The following is a 19,162-nucleotide window of genomic DNA, read 5'->3' on the forward strand; positions in this document are numbered from 1 at the left end:
CAACAGGTAAGATTATGAAACATTGGCTTAACCTCATCATTAATTGTATGGTGGTAAGGTAATACATCGCCGTCGCCACCTAAGTGAACATTATTAGCATGACACATTCCTTGAAGAAACTTTCGCATCTGAAATAGGTAATGTTCTGCATCTGTCCTCATCCTAATGCTTAATTCAGGGGTGATGTCAACACAATCTGAGACAAATTGAGTACGATTCCTAACAAACAAGTAATATGAACCGCTCCATTAGGTCTGCCAATTTGGGTGCATCAATACGAAATTGGCTAGGTTCATATCCATGCTTGCATATCTTTCCAACCCCAACAATTTTAGAGAGGAATCATCTAGAAACAAAACAAGTTTCTTTAGTTTAGGAAGACGAAGTTTCTAATTTTAGGTGACTTGAAATGATTATGTAATTCCAAAACGACTAGTGATGAAGTGTTAAAAACATAACCTGGTATGTAAGGCTCTATTGTTGTAGGTAATTTCCAAGGCACAATTTCAAGTCGTTAACATCCACAGAAGAAGACTTATCATAAAGCTCAAAAAACAGATAGAGAGTTTGGAGGAAGTGAGATGAAGAATGGGGCAGAGGGTTTTAAGTCCTCTAAGGGGTTTGGTGCATTTGAAGCTGACAACTCCCATCCAAAGGTAACGCCATCGCCGGGATAAGACAGAGGTGGCGACGGCAAAATGAATGGATGGGAGGAAACATAGTATGTGGGAAAGAAGGTGGTCGGGAAGTGAGCTCATCATCTTCTTCCGGACTCAAACTGATCAAATGAGGTTTTCTGTTGTGTTTGGAAGGGAAGCAACCCATTTACCTATAATGAGTATGTATGTATGTATGTATGTATGCATCATGTATGTGTGTGCCTGTGCGGCTTCTCAAGTATTGCATGTTTTATGAAACAATGACAGTCGGTATATATAAGTAAACACTAGGACTGATTCTTCATTTTCTTCCATTCCATTTTTAGATTTATGGAACCTTTTAAAATTAACCAAACAATAAGCCTATCATATATCTTGAATCGAATTACATTCGAGCAGCACTATGAGATGAAGAATTTAGGCACATGGATGTTTCAGTCGCCAAAGAGTTGGAGAATCAATTTTAAACCAAATTTCATTGCTCTACAAATTAAAGCATAAGGTACCACTTATTACTCCAAAACCAAATTACAAATGATTCTGCACCCAATGGATTCAAGGCATTTCCCCTTCAACTTCTCTTAAAACCCAAATTGTCAAAAATTTAAGTACAATAATTCTTTGGAAAATTTGTCAAAAACTACGTTATAAAATACGAACTAGTTTTTTTTGCGAAAAACTAACTTATAAAAAAAATGTTGTAATTAACTGCCTTATCAAAAATTTATGTTGTAAGAATACTACATTTATCCGAATTATGAATGTTAAATAAAATTACGGAATTGACTGTCACATATGCATCCTACATGCCACTTAATTACCCCTTTTTCTGTTAGATACCACGTGAGATACACCTAGTAAGTCAATCCCGAAATTTTGAATCAATGTTATAATCCAACCAAAGGTAGTATTCGTATCTTACAATATAAGGTAGTTAATTACAACGTTTTTCTATAAAGTACTTTTTTTTTAAAAACAAATATCAATTTTATAAGGTATTTTTTTGACAAGTTTGCCTAATTCTAACTTTCCTGGTGAAGTTATCAATTTCAATTGAATTTATTGCGCAACACCAAAAATAAAACCAATTATACAAAATAAAATAAGCAATACTCAGATTAACATCACATATATTAGGGCACTTAATTCTCAACTACTTAATTAAAGGAGGAAGAGAAGAAAAATACCAATATTTACGTAGAGAATATGGAAACTTATCTTCTTAGTTTGATACTCCTGCAAAGTATTCTTGAGCTGATTGCAAGATTTCTTTAAAGGATTGCTCCGGAAAAGTAGATATGCGCTTAGGGAACACTCCATTACTCCAACATACGGAGTATTGAATATTTTTAGCTGATAGCAAAAATCAGTTCATGGTGATGAACTGGGAGAACTACGTGAGAGAAAAGACAAAGAATATTTTATTAATTATTCCAATGATCGAATTAATTATGTCCATCAAAATATTTAAATAATTTGAACCCATCTAGGCTACATAATTTTTATTGTGTTTATCATGTCAATCCAAACTTTAATATCTTGCATTTAAATTCAAAACTACAAACACAAACTAAGGCTCCGTTTGGTAGGGCGTAAAACGTTTTCATGAAAAACGATTTTTCCCTTTTTTATCATTTTACGTTGTTTGGTTGGGTAATAAGGAATGGAAAATAATTTTCCATTACTCTCTCAAAGATGAAAAACCCTTTTCCATTTGAAAGGGATGAAAACCACTTTTCTTTCTTTCCTTCTTACCTCCCTCTCCTTTATTCCCCTCAATCTTCACCATCTTCTCCCATTTTCCTTTAAGTTACCAAACAAAGGAAAACTAGTATGGAATTGTGTTTTCCTTTGAAAACTGTTTTCCCATGAAAACTGTTTTCCATAGAAAATCGTTTTACAATGAAAACGTTTTACGCCTTACCAAACGGAGCCTAAAACGGACCTATACAATATACGGAGTATATGAGTTAAGATAAAGATTTGGGTCTAACATTTTGATTTTTTCACCTTTAAGGACCTACACCTTTTTTTTTTCACCCTTTGGGACCTCAATTTAACTTTCCGACCATTTAACCCACCTTTAACTCACCGGTGGTTAATTTCTTGTTCATAAATTTATAAATGGGGTCCAATTTTTTGTTTTTTTTAATGAGAATCTAATAGTTCGTAATCTGTTATATTGGTGAAATAATTTGATGTATGCAGAAAACTATGTTAAGTTTAGTGTATGAATTTATTGAGATAAATAGAGCAATTGTAGCTGTATTAATTTCTTGTTCTTAAATATATAAATGGGGTCCAATTTTTTTTTTTTTTTTTTTTTTTTTGCTTTACAGCTTGCATGTACTCATATACTCGTACATGAATGAAGCATCTGCATTGTGCTATTATGATTGCAAAAAACTACTCCGTATATGATAACATCTGCATCGTACAATGCCCCTAAATCCATGCAGATGCTCGTAATTATGATTGCAAAAAACTACTCCGTATATGATAACATCGATTAACCAAACCAGTATACAAGGACGCTTAATAAATAAAAAGAATTCACGTTATTCTCAAAACTATTGTGCTATTATATAACGAGACCCCAAAAACTCAAAGGAACAACTACAAATTTTAAAGCATATAAAAATAAGGTACTGATATCTCATAGCAATAAGAAACGTCACTCGTCTAATTTCAAATCTTGATCAATTAAACTTTGTTTAATACTCCGTAATTATTTAATTTTTGCATTTAAATTTAATTCGCATATAAAAAAAATTAGAAAATCGTTTTGTAAGAAAGGCAAAAAACATGAAAGAAACCATAAATAAATTAAGAAGATTAGAAAAAAAGAAGTTAAAAAATAAAACAATTTTATAAAGTTCATTAGTTGGGATATAATGCTTCCCCACGCGAGTACTCCATAACCACTAAGCTGATATGCATTTTATTGTTACCAACATGATTTAATTATATACTTAACTTATTAAGTTTAATTTATTTCTTAATATATTTTTTTCAGTTTTTTAAGAAAATATGGGATTCAGTTTGAACCTCTATAAAACTATACAGGTCCGCCGCCCCCTGTCAAGGAGGAACAAAACGATTTAATAAATGTATAGTACTGTAGTAAGATTGAGAACTGGTGGTAGCTGGGCTTTGGGTTCACATCATTGCTGCTCCAAAAATTTTATTTTATGTTAGTTCTTACATCTTAGTATGGATCAATTACTTTTATTAGCATTTCAAATTGGTACTCAAAATAAATGATCAAAATCACGTGTATATACATCATATAATTATATGTTCTTATTCTAGTAATGTGTTCGGCTAATGTTGCATTAAGATTCACAACAAGGTGATTTGATTAGAATAAATGTTCAGTCTAGCTAGTTCGGAATTTTGGTTTAATATATTTTCGTTTAATGTAATCCTTATAAAAAAAATTATTTCGTATTATCGATCTCTAAGTGCTTTCAAAATTCACTCGTTAATTCATTTTATTTGTACACTACTTGCACAAACCTGTTAGCTAAAACAATAAACCGAAAAAATCAATAATAGATTAGTACACCAACGGAAAAAAATCGTTCTACTCAATCTCAAATATAGCTAAAAGTTTATGATTAAAAAGTTTTTAACTTTACTAATGCCATGTGAATTTTTTAACCATATGAAGAAAATTTGTATTAGTGACATGTGGATTTTTAACTCAAGGATCTAAACTTTTAACCCAAAAGACTAACCTTTTATTTGCTTTGGTTAAATTTGGCCGGAAAATGAATAGTAGGTCTCAAACGGTGAAAAGAAAAGATACTGGTCCTAAACAGTGAAAAACATGAAAGGTTAGACCCCAACTTTATACTTAACTCCGAAGTATATGTGAATTATATAAGCACCGAACAATTAAATTAATTTGTATTTCTCACCAAACATTATTTCTGTAATTCATCTAAGGTTCTAATGTTTCACTGAATACATCAATTTACAAATTTAATATTAATAACCTATTATATAAAAACTACTCCCTTCGTATTTATAAAAGATACATTTACCTTTTCCGTACGTATTTATTTAAGAGATACTCCCTCCGTATTTATTTAAAGGATACACTTGCTTTTTGCGGCCGTATTTATTTAAGAGATACATTTGTCATTTTTAGTAACTTATCAACCTCACCATCTAATTAAATGATCTATCTAATATATGATATATTATGTCCCACCACCTTATTAAACAAATAATTTCAAAACTACACCAAACTCCCCACTTCTCTAAAATTACATGGTCTCCACTTATTGAACTTATTAAAAGATCTAATCATCCCCACTTATTTTATTATTTTATTTCATTCAATTATTCTTCTTTGTTAGTTTCACAGAGATCCTCAAGAGGGGGGGTGAATTGATATTTTACGGTTTTACAAAAATTAAACTACTAGGAACAGAAAAAATATGCAAGCGAGATTTAGCGTGGAAAACTCTCTAGGCCCAATAGAGAGGAAAAAACCACGGCCCCTTTTGGGGACTTAAACACATTCACTAATTAGGCAAAACAACTCAGTTTCTTTACAAGCCTAATCTACTCGGGCCACAATCTGTTAGTCGCCTCTGACTACAGATGACCAGGAACAACCCCTCGTTGTTCCTTCCCTTACAGAAACAGTCCCTCAACTGCTTCTCCTCACCGATCTCTTGTGAGATCTTCTCTCTTGCTCAAGTAAGCCTGACTCAGGCTTAACATACAAAAACTCAACACTTAAACTGAAATCAAAGAATATTAAACTTAACACTAAATACTAGATACAAGACCACGTAACAAATACTGCTCTTATATGGGAACAGGAACAGACTTCTTTTAAAGATTAAAACTTTAAGGGTGATACCTGAAAGCTTCCGGTTGATGTAAATAAGTCTGATAAAAGTTTCGTGAAGATCTTAAGGTCTATTTATAAGAATCCAGGCTTTTACCCTAGATTCTAATCCTACACTAGTTAGGACTCTTTTCGAAAGATAGATTTTCGCAAACAGTTTCTCTAAAAACGCGTTCTAGATAAATCCTATCTTTACTAATCTGAGAGTTGCAAATCAACTTAAAAACCTTAAGAGTATATCTTTAAGTAGGATAGTAAAATCAGTTTTAATCTTTGATGTTTATCTTTTGAAAAACAAAAACCGATTTTCTTTAAAATCAGGATTTAATTAGGACTCTTTGAAATACTCTGTTCCCATACTAAGCTGTATTTGCTTCTACTGATCTTATACCTTTCTGGACCCTAATTGACTTGCTGGGCTTCATTCTTCTCGGCCCATGATTTAATTCGTCCATACTCTTTAGACTTGTATTCTCCGCGAGGTTGGACTTAATCTCCACGCTGCTTCACTTCTTGTCTTTGTTGTGTACTTGTCCTAGCTTATAGTGACTTGCTCCTGTCAATCCTTAATTCAACAATCAGTAGAGTGTAAGCTTGTCATCATCAAAACTCAGGAATCAACAATTTCCCCCTTTTTGATGATGACAACCTTACAGATTAATAATATTAAAAAATATATAAGGATGACTGAGGAATGAAACATGTAACCTGACAGTCGAGTACCAAGATCAATCTTAGCCAGGTACAGAAGAGTTACTAAGGTGTCGAACCTATGTATAGACACCAACAATTTTGAACACATGTTGCCCCTCTTAATATCTTCCCCCTTTGGAATTATCAAAAAGGGTGCTAGGAAAAACGATTTCTCGACAAAGAGGAAAGAACATATGTGAATTATATTACCCTTCCAAGCAGAGTGACATCATGCAGCTCAAGTCGGTCAACGAGTTTGACCGCACCCCTGCAAGCAAAACAAGGAAAACGCAACAAAGAGCACAATACAAGCAACCAATTTTACAAGTCAATGTGGGTCAACTATCAGAACGTAGGAAAAACGCACTAATGAGCATTAGTCATAAACTTGGCGCATCCAAAATATCCAAAAAAAATTGTTCAAGGACCAAAAGAAAGGAATTGTTTATCAGAGAGAAAAATATATGGGGTGGGGTAAGGTAGCATAAGAAGCAGCGTCAGGCATGGGGTGATCCAGGAGCAGCATTATCATCATTTGCCACCTCCTCTATGATCATGTCAGCAAGACGTTCTGTCATGTCGTTGAAGAACTCTGCCTGGTCCTGCTGCATCTTGTGAATGAGCTCCTGCAAAGAAGTAACAGCTGACAACAGAACCACATTGTCCAGCTGCAGTTGATCCACTTTAGCCATCAAGAGCTGCACTGAACCGTCTGGTGAGGGAGCAGCAGATTGGGTTTCTCCATCTTTGTCTGAATCTGAATCCTCGACCCTGTAGACCGGAGGAACTCCTTTGGAAGAGCTGGCTAGACGGCTACTGCGACGGATAGGCTGATAAGATGATGTGGCTGGAATGTTCTTGGGAGAGGAGGTGGCTTTGATTGAACTTGTCTCCTTTGGACATAGGTCAACAGGAACACCCTCTGTCTGACCCTCTGTCTCCTGGAAAGGAAATGGTGCCTCCTCTTCCGCATCTGACAGTTCATCTCCCTCATCAAGCTCTTCTTCTACCCCCTCTAAATCATCCTCCTCCTGTTGGGCTGTGTCTCCAACCAACAGCTTCCCAACGCAGACAACCCCATCAACAACACTCAGACTTACACCATGTAGACAGGCTTTGTTTAGAATGTGGGCTGGAGTATGTGGTTCAGATGTATATTTTGTGAGATCAACCCCCACTTTGCGCATGATAAAGGTCAAGAGGGAGCCGTATCCAATCATGTTGTTTTGAGAAATGCTGTGGGTTAGGTGAGCAATGAAGACCATGGGAAAGATGATTTGGCGTTGAGATTCAAGGAGAAAGATGTAAATGAGGTCTAATCGACTGGCTAGGGCTCGTTTATCGTGACGCGGAACAAGTCCTCGACGTACCACATTGAATAAGACTTTCTGAAAGGGAGTGAGAAGAGATTGATTTAGGGCTTTTGGGTGTTTGCCCTGTCCCCCAAAATAAGAGTAGACGTCTTCCATGGTAGCACCCCCCAATTCAATTGGACCTTTCCCCTTATGGTAAACCTCCTCACCCAGCACAGGAACCTTGAACCAATTCCCCAATTTTTCAGCATCAAAACTAAATGACTTCCCATTTACCTCCGACTGACAAACCCCCCCTTTGTTTGAAAAATTTGAACAGAATTCTCCCATAGCCTCAGGGTACATGCAAGCTTTGGAGCACACCTCAAACAGATATGTCCATCCCTGTGACTCAATAGATTCTAGTAACTCAACAAAACCAACCTCACGACACCAACCAAAATCAATACTCAACCCAGGGAGCATGCGATCGGGGGGAAAATAAAGAAATTTTGCGGATTCAAGTTTTACCTTTTTCTCCATTGGAAGGTTTGGTTCCCCCTGAGTTGGTGCAACTACCTCTTTTTGCAGAACGAGTTTCCTTTTTGTGGTCAGCTTGGCGGTGGACTTGGCGGCCGATGGTTTTGGTGTGGGTTGCTTTGGAGCCATGGATTCTAGGTATACTGTTTGGAGAGGGATAATTGTGATTATCGGTTCCGAAGGAGAGGAAGAGTTTCTAGGGTTTGGGAATTGAAGTTTGTAGAGAGTCATGATTATTTATAGGAGAGGTGGGTGGCGAGTGGATAATGAGAGAGAGGGAGGGTTTTTGAATTTTAAATTCTGGGGTTTGGCGAATAATCGGCGAAGTTTATAGGGAGAATGATTTGGGAGCTGAAAAGGTTTTGTTGGGAATTGATTTGTGGGAAGCGTGTTTGAGTGAACAAAAATGAATAGTAATGCATGCACCGTGTTCGTAAGATTCACCGAATCAAATTAAATGCTTTCCATTCATTTTTAGTTTTCCCACTTAGACCTCGAATTGAAAGCAGGTATTGGAAACAAGTGCGATTACCTTAATAGTGTGCAGACGTGGCTGTGGTACCACACAGCTGGATTTTGCAATCTGAGTCTGATGGTTAGTCCATTCATGAAGAGAAGTTTTATAAATAAAAACAAGGAAAAACGTAACTAAAATATAAATAATAATAATTTTTTATTATTTTTTTATTTTTATTTTTTGATATCCAGTGAAGTTAGAAAGTAAGTAAGGGCAACAGTAATCATTGTATTCGTATCATACCAAGTTCTAACCTTAGCTTGTCGTGTCTGTCCCTGTTAAGCGGTTTGGTCAAGATGTCAGCTATCTGATCTTCTGTGGGACAGAATTCAAGTTTGACCAGTTCCTTTTCCACATAGTCTTTTAGAAAGTGATGACGAATGTGAATGTGTTTGACTCTTGAGTGGTGGACTGGATCTTTTGATATGCAGATAGCACTAGTGTTGTCACACAGGATAGGAACACATTTTAATTTCATACCAAAATCTCTAAGTTGTTGCTTGATCCACAGCATTTGGGAACAACATGAAGCAGCAGCTACATATTCAGCTTCTGTTGTGGATAATGCCACGGTGTTTTGTTTCTTGGAAGCCCAGGAGACTGCACATGATCCTAGGAACTGCACCGTCCCTGATGTACTCTTTTTGTTCACTAAATCACCTGGATAGTCAGCATCTGTATATCCTTTGAGATCAAAGTGATCATAGTTAGGGTACCATAGGCATAAGTCATCTGTTCCTTTTAGGTATCTTAGAATTCTTTTGACTGCTGTGAGATGGGATTCCTTTGGATTAGATTGGAAGCGGGCACAGACACCTACACTAAATGCAATGTCTGGTCTGCTTGCTGTAAGATAAAGTAAAGAGCCTATCATACCTCTGTATCTTGTTTGATCAACACTATTACCTTCTTGATCCTCATCTAGTCTTGTAGTTGTTCCCATTGGTGTGTGGTTGCTTTTAGCCGACTCCATTCCATATTTCTTGATGAGGTCCTTTATGTATTTCTGTTGATGTATCATGATGCCTTGTTCCGTTTGTTTGATTTGAAGACCTAGGAAGAAGTTAAGTTCTCCCATCATGCTCATTTGAAATTGTTGCTGCATTAAGTCAGAGAATTCCTTGCAAAGATCTTCGTTAGTAGCACCGAATATAATATCATCAACATAAATTTGAACTATTAGTATATCTGTATTTCTTGACTTAAGGAACAGGGTTCTATCAACCTTACCTCGATTGAATTTATTGTCTAGTAGGAAGTGAGAAAGTCGTTCATACCATGCTCTTGGAGCTTGTTTTAATCCATATAGTGCTTTGTCCAGTTTGTACACATGTGAGGGACGTTCTGGATCTTCAAACCCTGGTGGTTGTTCCACGTAGACTTCTTCCTTGAGATGTCCGTTTAGGAACGCACATTTTACATCCATTTGATAGAGTTTGAATCCCATGTATGAGGCGAACGCTATAAGTATACGTATTGCTTCCATTCTTGCAACTGGAGCGAATGTCTCTTCAAAATCTATCCCTTCTTGCTGATTGTATCCTTTTACCACCAATCTGGCTTTGTTCCTAGTGATGGTTGCATGCTCGTCTTGTTTGTTTCTGAATACCCACTTTAGACCTATTACTCTGTTGGCTAAAGGTGTGGGCTCAAGATGCCATACCTTATTTCTTTCGAATTCATTGAGTTCCTCCTGCATGGCAATGATCCAATCAGAGTCAGTTAGTGCCTCTTTATAATTTTTAGGTTCAATCATTGACAAATAAGCATAAAAAGCACAAAAGTTTTTAAGTTATGATCTCGTTGTTGTTCCTCGTCCAAGATCACTAATTATTTGGTCAAGAGGATGCGAGATTTGATGTTTCCAAGGTCTGGGTTGGAATGGTGTAGAGGCTTCTTCGGCGCGCTGTTCTGTTTGAGCATTTTGTTCTGTATGATCCTCGTTTTGCGTTTGTTCTACTTCAACTGTTCCTCCTTCTGGTGTTTCAACAACCTGTGTCTGTTCTTCTATTTGAGAAGTCCTCTTTACTTCCTCGTCTTCAGTTTTTCTTGTGAGTCCTAGTTCGAAATTTCCTTCAGGAGCTGTACCTGTAACAGAGTTTTGGGAGTCAGTTTCATCAAATATAATATGTATGCTTTCTTCCATGCACATGGTCCTTTTGTTGAATACTCGATATGCTTTGCTGTTCGAAGCGTATCCCAAGAATATAGCTTCATCACTTCGTGCATCAAATTTTCCCAGTTGGTCTTTTCCATTGTTGTGGACGAAACACTTGCACCCAAAGATTCTGAGATGAGTTATGGAGGGTTTTCTTCCTCTATATAATTCATATGGGGTTTTGTTTTTGATTGCTCTAACCAACACTCGATTTAGTACATAGCATGCTGTGTTTAGAGCTTCGGCCCAGAAACTTTTTGGAAGTCCACTAGCAATCAGCATTGTTCTTGTCATATCTTCAAGAGTTCGATTCTTTCTTTCTACCACACCATTCTGTTGAGGGGTTCTAGGTGCAGAGAAGTTATGACTTATTCCTGATTCTTTGCATAGGTCATCAAATTTTTTGTTTTGGAATTCAGTACCATGATCTGATCTGATGTGGACCAGTTTGTGATTGCTTTGTCGTTGGACTCTAGAGGCAAATGCCATGAATTCTTCAAATGTTTCTTCCTTGCTGGTTAGGAAGATTACCCATGTGTATCTTGAGAAGTCATCTACAATTACAAGCACATATCTTTTTCCACTTCTGCTTTGAGTTCTCATTGGTCCACATAAGTCCATGTGGATCAGCTCCAGTGGTCTTGTTGTACTGATCATTCCCTTTGACTTGAAAGAAGTTCTCACTTGTTTTCCTTTGATACAGGCGTCACATACTGATATTTTTGCTAACTTGGTATTTGGAAGACCTGTGACTAAATTTTTTGAATTTAACTTGTTCATTAGAGAGAAGCTAGCATGACCAAGTCTTTTATGCCACAATAATGGATCATCTTCAATAACACTGAGACAGGTCAGATTGGAGTGAGGAACGGAGTTAAGGTTAACCACATAGGTGTTCCCTTTCCTCTGTCCCTCTAAGATCACTGTATCAGTGTTACTGTTGATAATCAGACATTTATTCGAGAAGAATTTAGCATAATTTCCTTTGTCACAAAATTGAGAAATGCTTAATAAGCTATGTCCTAGACCTTCAACTAAAAATACATTATCGATGGAGTGAGACTTTGACTTACCGACCTTACCAATCCCAATGATGTTACCTTTTTTGTTATCGCCAAAAGTCACAGTTCCACCTTCATAGGTCGTGAGTGAGAGAAATCTGTTTCTGTCTCCTGTCATGTGCTTGGAACAACCGCTGTCTAGGTACCATGTGTTGTTCCCCCTCACTTCGACCTGCATCCGATTTTTAGTTAGAGTTTTTAGGAACCCAGCATAGCTTGGGTTCCTTGTTTGGAATCAAATCGCTTTTCTTTACCCATTTAGTTCTGGTGTGTTCTATGTTCTTTTCCAAGCTTCGTTGGTTTTTGGGACAAGAGATTCTGTAGTGACCAATTAGGCCACAGAAGGAGCATATTATGTCACTATAGAGATCTACTCTAGTCTTTCTAGATTGACGTTTCTTATGATTGAAACCTAGTCCTTCTGTGCATTTGGTTCTAGCTTCTTCTATCCATTTAGGTGTTCCTTCTATTTTGTGTGTAGTCTTTCTAGCTAGTTCATCTTCTAGTTTGGTCTTTTCTTGGTGAATCTTAACCAGTTCCAGTTAAGTTCTTTCTAGTTCATCTTTGTAAAGGTTTTTAGTCTTGGTCACTTCTAGATCAATTAGTTCTTGTTTTAGCCAGATGTTTTCACTTCGTAAGGCTCCACAGATTTCTTTTATGTGGAGGTTCTGATCAAAGAGGTTAAAGAACCGTTTGTCTATATCTATGTTAGTATTTTTTGTCCATTCTAGCTTATTCCTAAGTTCTTTTATGGTGGTCTGGTGTTCTTTATCAGAGTCTAACTTTTCTTTCAGTAGATCCTCATAATCACTAGTGAGACAGGAAAGTAGATCAAACAATTCTAATTTGGAAAGAGATTCAAGTTTATTTTTAATTTGAGTGAGACTTGCCTGAAATTTTTCAGATTCTGAGTCAGATCCATCTTCTTCATGTTCAGCTACAAGGCATAGGTGAGCTGTTTCTTCGTTGGGTTGTTCCTGTTCCTCATCTGAAGAGGTGTCTCCCCATGCGGCAATCATGGCCTTTCTCACGTCAGTTTTGGAGAATGAGTTTCTGTTATCTTTGAATCTGTCTCTGGTTGTTTCCTTTCCTTTTCCTCGTTCTTGATCCCAGAGAGGGCATTCCCTGATGCGATGTTCCAAGTTTCCACACTTATGGCATCCAGTATCAGTTTTGGAGAATTTCCGGTTAGGTTTCCCTCGGTAATCTCCATCTTTATAGTTCCTGAACATTCTTCTGAATCTCCTAGCAAATAGAGCTGTTTCCTCATCTTCTTCAGAGTTTTCATCATTCTCAGTTTTTAGAGCAAGAGCCCTATTTTTGTTATTCTCTGAAGGTCGTGCATTTAGTTGCAGTTCATGAGTCAGGAGGGATCCAGCTAGTTGTTCCAGGTTAAACTTGGTAAAGTCTTTAGTTTCCTGAAGGGCAGTTACCTTGGCCATCCAGGGATCTTGTGGAAGACTTCTTTGAACTTTTCTAACTTGTTCCTCAGGGGTTATGATTTTGCCCAGAGAGTTCAATTCATTGATGATGTTAGTGAAGCGGGTGATCATGTCTTGAATTGTTTCAGAAGGTTTCATGGTGAACAATTCATATTGGTGCATTAAAAGATCAATCTTTGATCTTTTGACTTCATTTGTTCCTTCATGAGTGACTTGGAGCAGATCCCATATTTGCTTCGCATTTTTGCATCCCATTACTCTATTGTGCTCATTAGGTCCTAGTCCACAGTGAAGAATTTTGACAGCCATGGCATTAAGTTCGAGCTTTTCATAGTCGGCTTTGTCAAATTCAGCAATCGGTTTAGGAACGGTTTCACCAGAGGTGTTTAGCTTGGTGACTTGGAAGTCTCCAACTTCAATGACTCTCCATACTTGATAGTTCTCAGCTTTGATAAAGATCTCCATCCTGTTTCTCCAGTATGAATAGTATTTGCCACTAAACATTGGAGGTCTTTGTGTTGAGTATCCCTCTTCGAGTTTCTCAGTTGTGTTCATAGCTTCAGAATCGTTTTTCCCGACAGAATTACCTGCAGTTAAAGGGTTCTGGCTCTGATACCAATTGTTAGTTTCACAGAGATCCTCAAGAGGGGGGGTGAATTGATATTTTACGGTTTTACAAAAATTAAACTACTAGGAACAGAAAAAATATGCAAGCGAGATTTAGCGTGGAAAACTCTCTAGGCCCAATAGAGAGGAAAAAACCACGGCCCATTTTGGGGACTTAAACACATTCACTAATTAGGCAAAACAACTCAGTTTCTTTACAAGCCTAATCTACTCGGGCCACAATCTGTTAGTCGCCTCTGACTACAGATGACCAGGAACAACCCCTCGTTGTTCCTTCCCTTACAGAAACAGTCCCTCAACTGCTTCTCCTCACCGATCTCTTGTGAGATCTTCTCTCTTGCTCAAGTAAGCCTGACTCAGGCTTAACATACAAAAACTCAACACTTAAACTGAAATCAAAGAATATTAAACTTAACACTAAATACTAGATACAAGACCACGTAACAAATACTGCTCTTATATGGGAACAGGAACAGACTTCTTTTAAAGATTAAAACTTTAAGGGTGATACCTGAAAGCTTCCGGTTGATGTAAATAAGTCTGATAAAAGTTTCGTGAAAATCTTAAGGTCTATTTATAAGAATCCAGACTTTTACCCTAGATTCTAATCCTACACTAGTTAGGACTCTTTTCGAAAGATAGATTTTCGCAAACAGTTTCTCTAAAAACGCGTTCTAGATAAATCCTATCTTTACTAATCTGAGAGTTGCAAATCAACTTAAAAACCTTAAGAGTATATCTTTAAGTAGGATAGTAAAATCAGTTTTAATCTTTGATGTTTATCTTTTGAAAAACAAAAACCGATTTTCTTTAAAATCAGGATTTAATTAGGACTCTTTGAAATACTCTGTTCCCATACTAAGCTGTATTTGCTTCTACTGATCTTATACCTTTCTGGACCCTAATTGACTTGCTGGGCTTCATTCTTCTCGGCCCATGATTTAATTCGTCCATACTCTTTAGACTTGTATTCTCCGCGAGGTTGGAGTTAATCTCCACGCTGCTTCACTTCTTGTCTTTGTTGTGTACTTGTCCTAGCTTATAGTGACTTGCTCCTGTCAATCCTTAATTCAACAATCAGTAGAGTGTAAGCTTGTCATCATCAAAACTCAGGAATCAACATTCTTAATACCCGTGCCCGACCAAGTGTATCTCTTAAATAAATACGGAGGGAGTAGTTATGAAAGCTACCGGTAAGGCTTTACTAAAGAAAGGTTCACAATTCCTTAAAAAAAAGTTCACAATATCATAAACTAAATATAGAAAGTTCGTATTTCTTAAAATAGAAGGTTGGGTCATCTTAGAATTATTTAGTGTTTGGGTTGTCAACTTGATACGAAATACAAAGCACCTTGTTATGAGTCAAAGATGTGGTGCATGTGAATATCCAAGATCATTAAATGCAAGCAATTTTTTCTACCACCCTACTCTATGTACCTAGTATTAGGCTTGATAAATTTGACAATCAATAGTGTTTTTCACCACTATACATATGCATGTATTTTGATCATCATAAACAACAAATACGAGAAATCTATCTGTTTTGTAAACTTCATCAAATAGTTAAAACTCTTGATTTCTTGCTGTTACCTTACAACACGTTATCAAAACCAATATTTTCTAAGGTATATTTTTACATGTTACTCAAAATTTAGAAAAGTGGTACATATTCTTAACAAAATATATTTGAGGAGTATGCTCTATAATTGCCCATATTTGGGATCCTCTATATCAGAAACTCCAAACACCCATTTTAATCATTAAAGAGAGTTCACATTGTTGTCGGTCTTATGAGCAACCTGGTAAAAAGAGAAAATGCTTATGTGCTATATTTATGACACTTGGTTGTTTTTCTTATTCATGCTTATTTGTACACATGCACTTTTACGTACTACTTGCATGCATAATAATATTAGCCATGCATTATTATTACATATATATACTATTCCTTTGCATGCCTACATGCATATAGCTAGACTAGACTTAAAATAAGATAAAATTATTTGTTTATAAAACGATGTAGCCTTTATTTTTAGCTACATCTTTATTTTTGTTTTTCGAACCCACAGTCTCTTAAACAGACCAGGGTTCTCGGACCGTTACGGCTTTCATCCCGGGGGATATCATTTTACAACTTTAAATCTATATATACACTATTTCTTCTCAAATTCACACTGACACATTTTTTTTGGTAGTAAGTAATAAAATTATTAACCTCTTTAGACCATTATACACCAGTTTAATGTAACAAAATGTAGAATACAATCATGATTTATCCCCTATAAAAGCGGGATTACCCGTCCCATTTTCACCACACAACATCTTATCTCCTTACTTTTTATCCAAAACCACAAAAAAATTTCCTCTAATTTTCCTCCTCCATTTTTTCGATCAAACATGTTTCCGGTCGGCGACCCCAATCCTCACACGTCTTCACCTTCGAGGAAGATTTAAGAAAATTAAAACAATATTTTGTTTTAATGATGGCTTTAGTAGTCCTTCTTATGGCATTAATGATTTTCATAATTTTCAACAAATGAAGATCTCCCTTTTTTTCCGGCGAGTAGGAACCAAATTCATAATGTTTGTAGTACTTCAAATTTTCATTTTTTGATGTATTACTTGCATTTTATTGCAATTTTTTAACCATATATGTAATATTATTATTATTATCATTTTTATCTTATTTTTTTGTTTAAATTAACGTTATTATAATGATTTATTTATGCGCGATTCATAATAATAAACTAACGGGGAGAAGAAAACATAATATTTTAATGATAGTTAATTATTATGAATATGATTAATTAATTATAATATTGATTACTAAATTTAATGATTATTTGATTGTAGTTAAAATGGGAGATTTGATGAAAAGACAATTCAATGTGCTAGACTTGTCTGGGGACAATTTTCTGGAATGGACGGTTGATGCACAAATGAAGTTAAAATCCCAAGGACTGGACCATACCATAAAAAAAAAACAATGGTTCCAGGCACTCTTGAAATCAAAACTGCCACCGAGCAAGAAAAGGCCAAAGCCATAGTCCTTATAAGGCATCATTTACATGACAACCTGAAAATTGAATATCTGTTGGTGGAAAATCCCAAAGAGTTGTGGATAGCCTTAAAGAAAGATATGGACACCATAAAAGGGTACTCCTACCAAAGGCACAATTTGACTGGACCAATCTGAGGTTCCAGGATTTTAAATCTGGTAGTGAATATAACTCCAGGTTATTTAAAATTGTATCATTACCGAAATATTGTGATCAAGCGTTCACAGAAGATCAAATGATAGAGAAAACCCTATCCACATTTCATGCGAACAATATTGTATTGCAACAGCAATACCGAGAGAGAGGATTTAATAAATATTTTAAGCTGATTTCTATATTATTGGTTGCCGAAAAGAACAATGATCTTCTCTTGAAAAACAATAATCTTAGACCAACTGGGTCTATGACATTCAATAAATCAAATGCCGTTGAAAGCTCAAACCCACCTGAAGCAAATGTTGCTCATAGAGGTGGACGTGGAGGATATAACCACCGCGGTAGAGGGCGCGGAAACCACCGCGGGCGTGGTCGTGGTCGTGGTCGTGGCAGGGGTTATCTCGCCCCTAGAAATAATAACCACAAAGGACACCAACAAGGAAATCAAAAGCAAACCCCTTTAAAAGAAAAAGACACCTGTTTTAGATGTGGCATGACTGACCATTGGGGGAAAACATGCCATACTGCCAAACATTTGGTAGATTTGTATCAAGCCTCCATAAAAGGCAAAGGAAAAGTTGTATAGACAAACTATGTAAATGAGGAAAATACCTCAGTGCCAAGCTTTGATGATTCTGATTTCTTCGTGGATAACCCTGACAATGGCAATGATTTTATATTTGGGGATAATAGTAACATATAGATACCCCCGTCTAAAATTATGTAATGTATTGTCCTATGTATTTTTCTTATGTACTTTTCGATTACCTTGTTATGAGTTTTTAATCAATAAACTTTTTTATTATCATCATTTCTCTAAACTAATTGCATGTTCTACCTGAAATTGGTTCACAATATCAATGCCTTCTGGATAGTGCAACAACGCATACCATCTTAAAAGATAGAAAGTATTTTTCAAAACTGACAAAGTTCCAAGAAAATTTCAATACCATTTCCGGAACATCAAAGCTAATAGAAGGATCTGGAAGAGCTTGCATTGTGCTCATGAATGGAACAAAATTGATATTAATGACACTTTACATTCGAGTAAATCTCGAAGAAATCTCTTAAGTTTTAAATATTTGCGTCAAAATGGCTATCATTTAGAAACAATGACAGTGGATCAAAAGGAATATTTATGCCTCACGGCAGAAAAATGTGGCAAGAAATATATTTATGAGAAATTTCCAGCATATTCTTCAGGGCTATATCGTATAGATATAAGGCCAATTGAAATAAATATGATATCTAACAAGAAGTTAGATGACAAGAATTTTCTCACATTATTGCTTGACCGTTTGAATCATCCTGGAACAGGAATGATGCACAAGATTATAACAAATTCAATCGGGCATTCAATAAGGAATGTTAAAATACCCCGATCAAATGAATTAACATGCTCTGCATGCTCTCTTGGAAATTTGATTATAAGGCCATCCAAAAACAAAATTGCCACTGAATCTCCATCATATTTAGAAAGAATTCAGGGAGATATTTGCGGGCCAATTAATCTTGCAAGTGGACTATCTTTATGGTATTGATCGATGCTTCAACATGATGGTCACATGTGAGTCTCTTGTCAAGTAGAAATGTTGCATTTGCAATTCTACTTGCTCAGATCATCAAATTAAGAACTCAATTCCCAGACCATACAATAAAGAAAATAAGACTCGACAATGCTGGAGAATTTACATCCCAAACTTTTAATGATTACTGCATGTCGATTGGAATTGTTGTTGAACATCCAGTGGCTCATGTGCATACACAAAATGGTCTCACTGAGTCACTGATCAAGAGACTACAATTGATTGCAAGACGTACCATTGTTAATGCGATCAAAATTACTTTAATCCACTTGGGGCCATGCTATTTTACATGCGGCGGCGTTAATAAGATTGAGACCGACAACTTATCATGATTTCTCGCCACTACAGTTGGTATATGGTCGAGAACCAAATGTCTCACATCTAAAAATATTGATCCTCCAAAAGGCGGTCATAAAAGAGGCCTGATGGAGTAACAAATTAAATCAATATTGATCCTCCAAAAGGCGGTCATAAAAGACCAAATGAAGAGGAAAATATTGATAAA

At 36.2% G+C, this 19,162-nt stretch overlaps 1 protein-coding gene and 1 long non-coding RNA gene across 2 annotated transcripts; one reads left to right on the plus strand and one right to left on the minus strand.

Moving 5' to 3' along the window:
* Positions 1-2: 2 nt before the first annotated feature.
* LOC130462419 (uncharacterized) lies at positions 3-2,021 on the minus strand. The gene is made up of 2 exons (XR_008922590.1): positions 460-2,021; positions 3-346 (listed from the first exon to the last, which is right to left on the minus strand). It is a non-coding gene; the product is annotated as an uncharacterized lncRNA (long non-coding RNA).
* Positions 2,022-16,842: 14,821 nt separating this feature from the next.
* Positions 16,843-17,657, plus strand: LOC130463481 (uncharacterized). Its single transcript, XM_056832621.1, has 2 exons — positions 16,843-17,012; positions 17,093-17,657. The coding sequence occupies exons 1-2, from the start codon at positions 16,843-16,845 to the stop codon at positions 17,655-17,657; spliced, it is 735 nt and encodes a 244-aa protein (XP_056688599.1).
* The last annotated feature ends 1,505 nt before the right edge of the window (positions 17,658-19,162 follow it).

Source organism: Spinacia oleracea, chromosome 6 (assembly GCF_020520425.1).
Source record: "Spinacia oleracea cultivar Varoflay chromosome 6, BTI_SOV_V1, whole genome shotgun sequence".
Taxonomy (NCBI): Eukaryota; Viridiplantae; Streptophyta; class Magnoliopsida; order Caryophyllales; family Amaranthaceae; genus Spinacia; species Spinacia oleracea.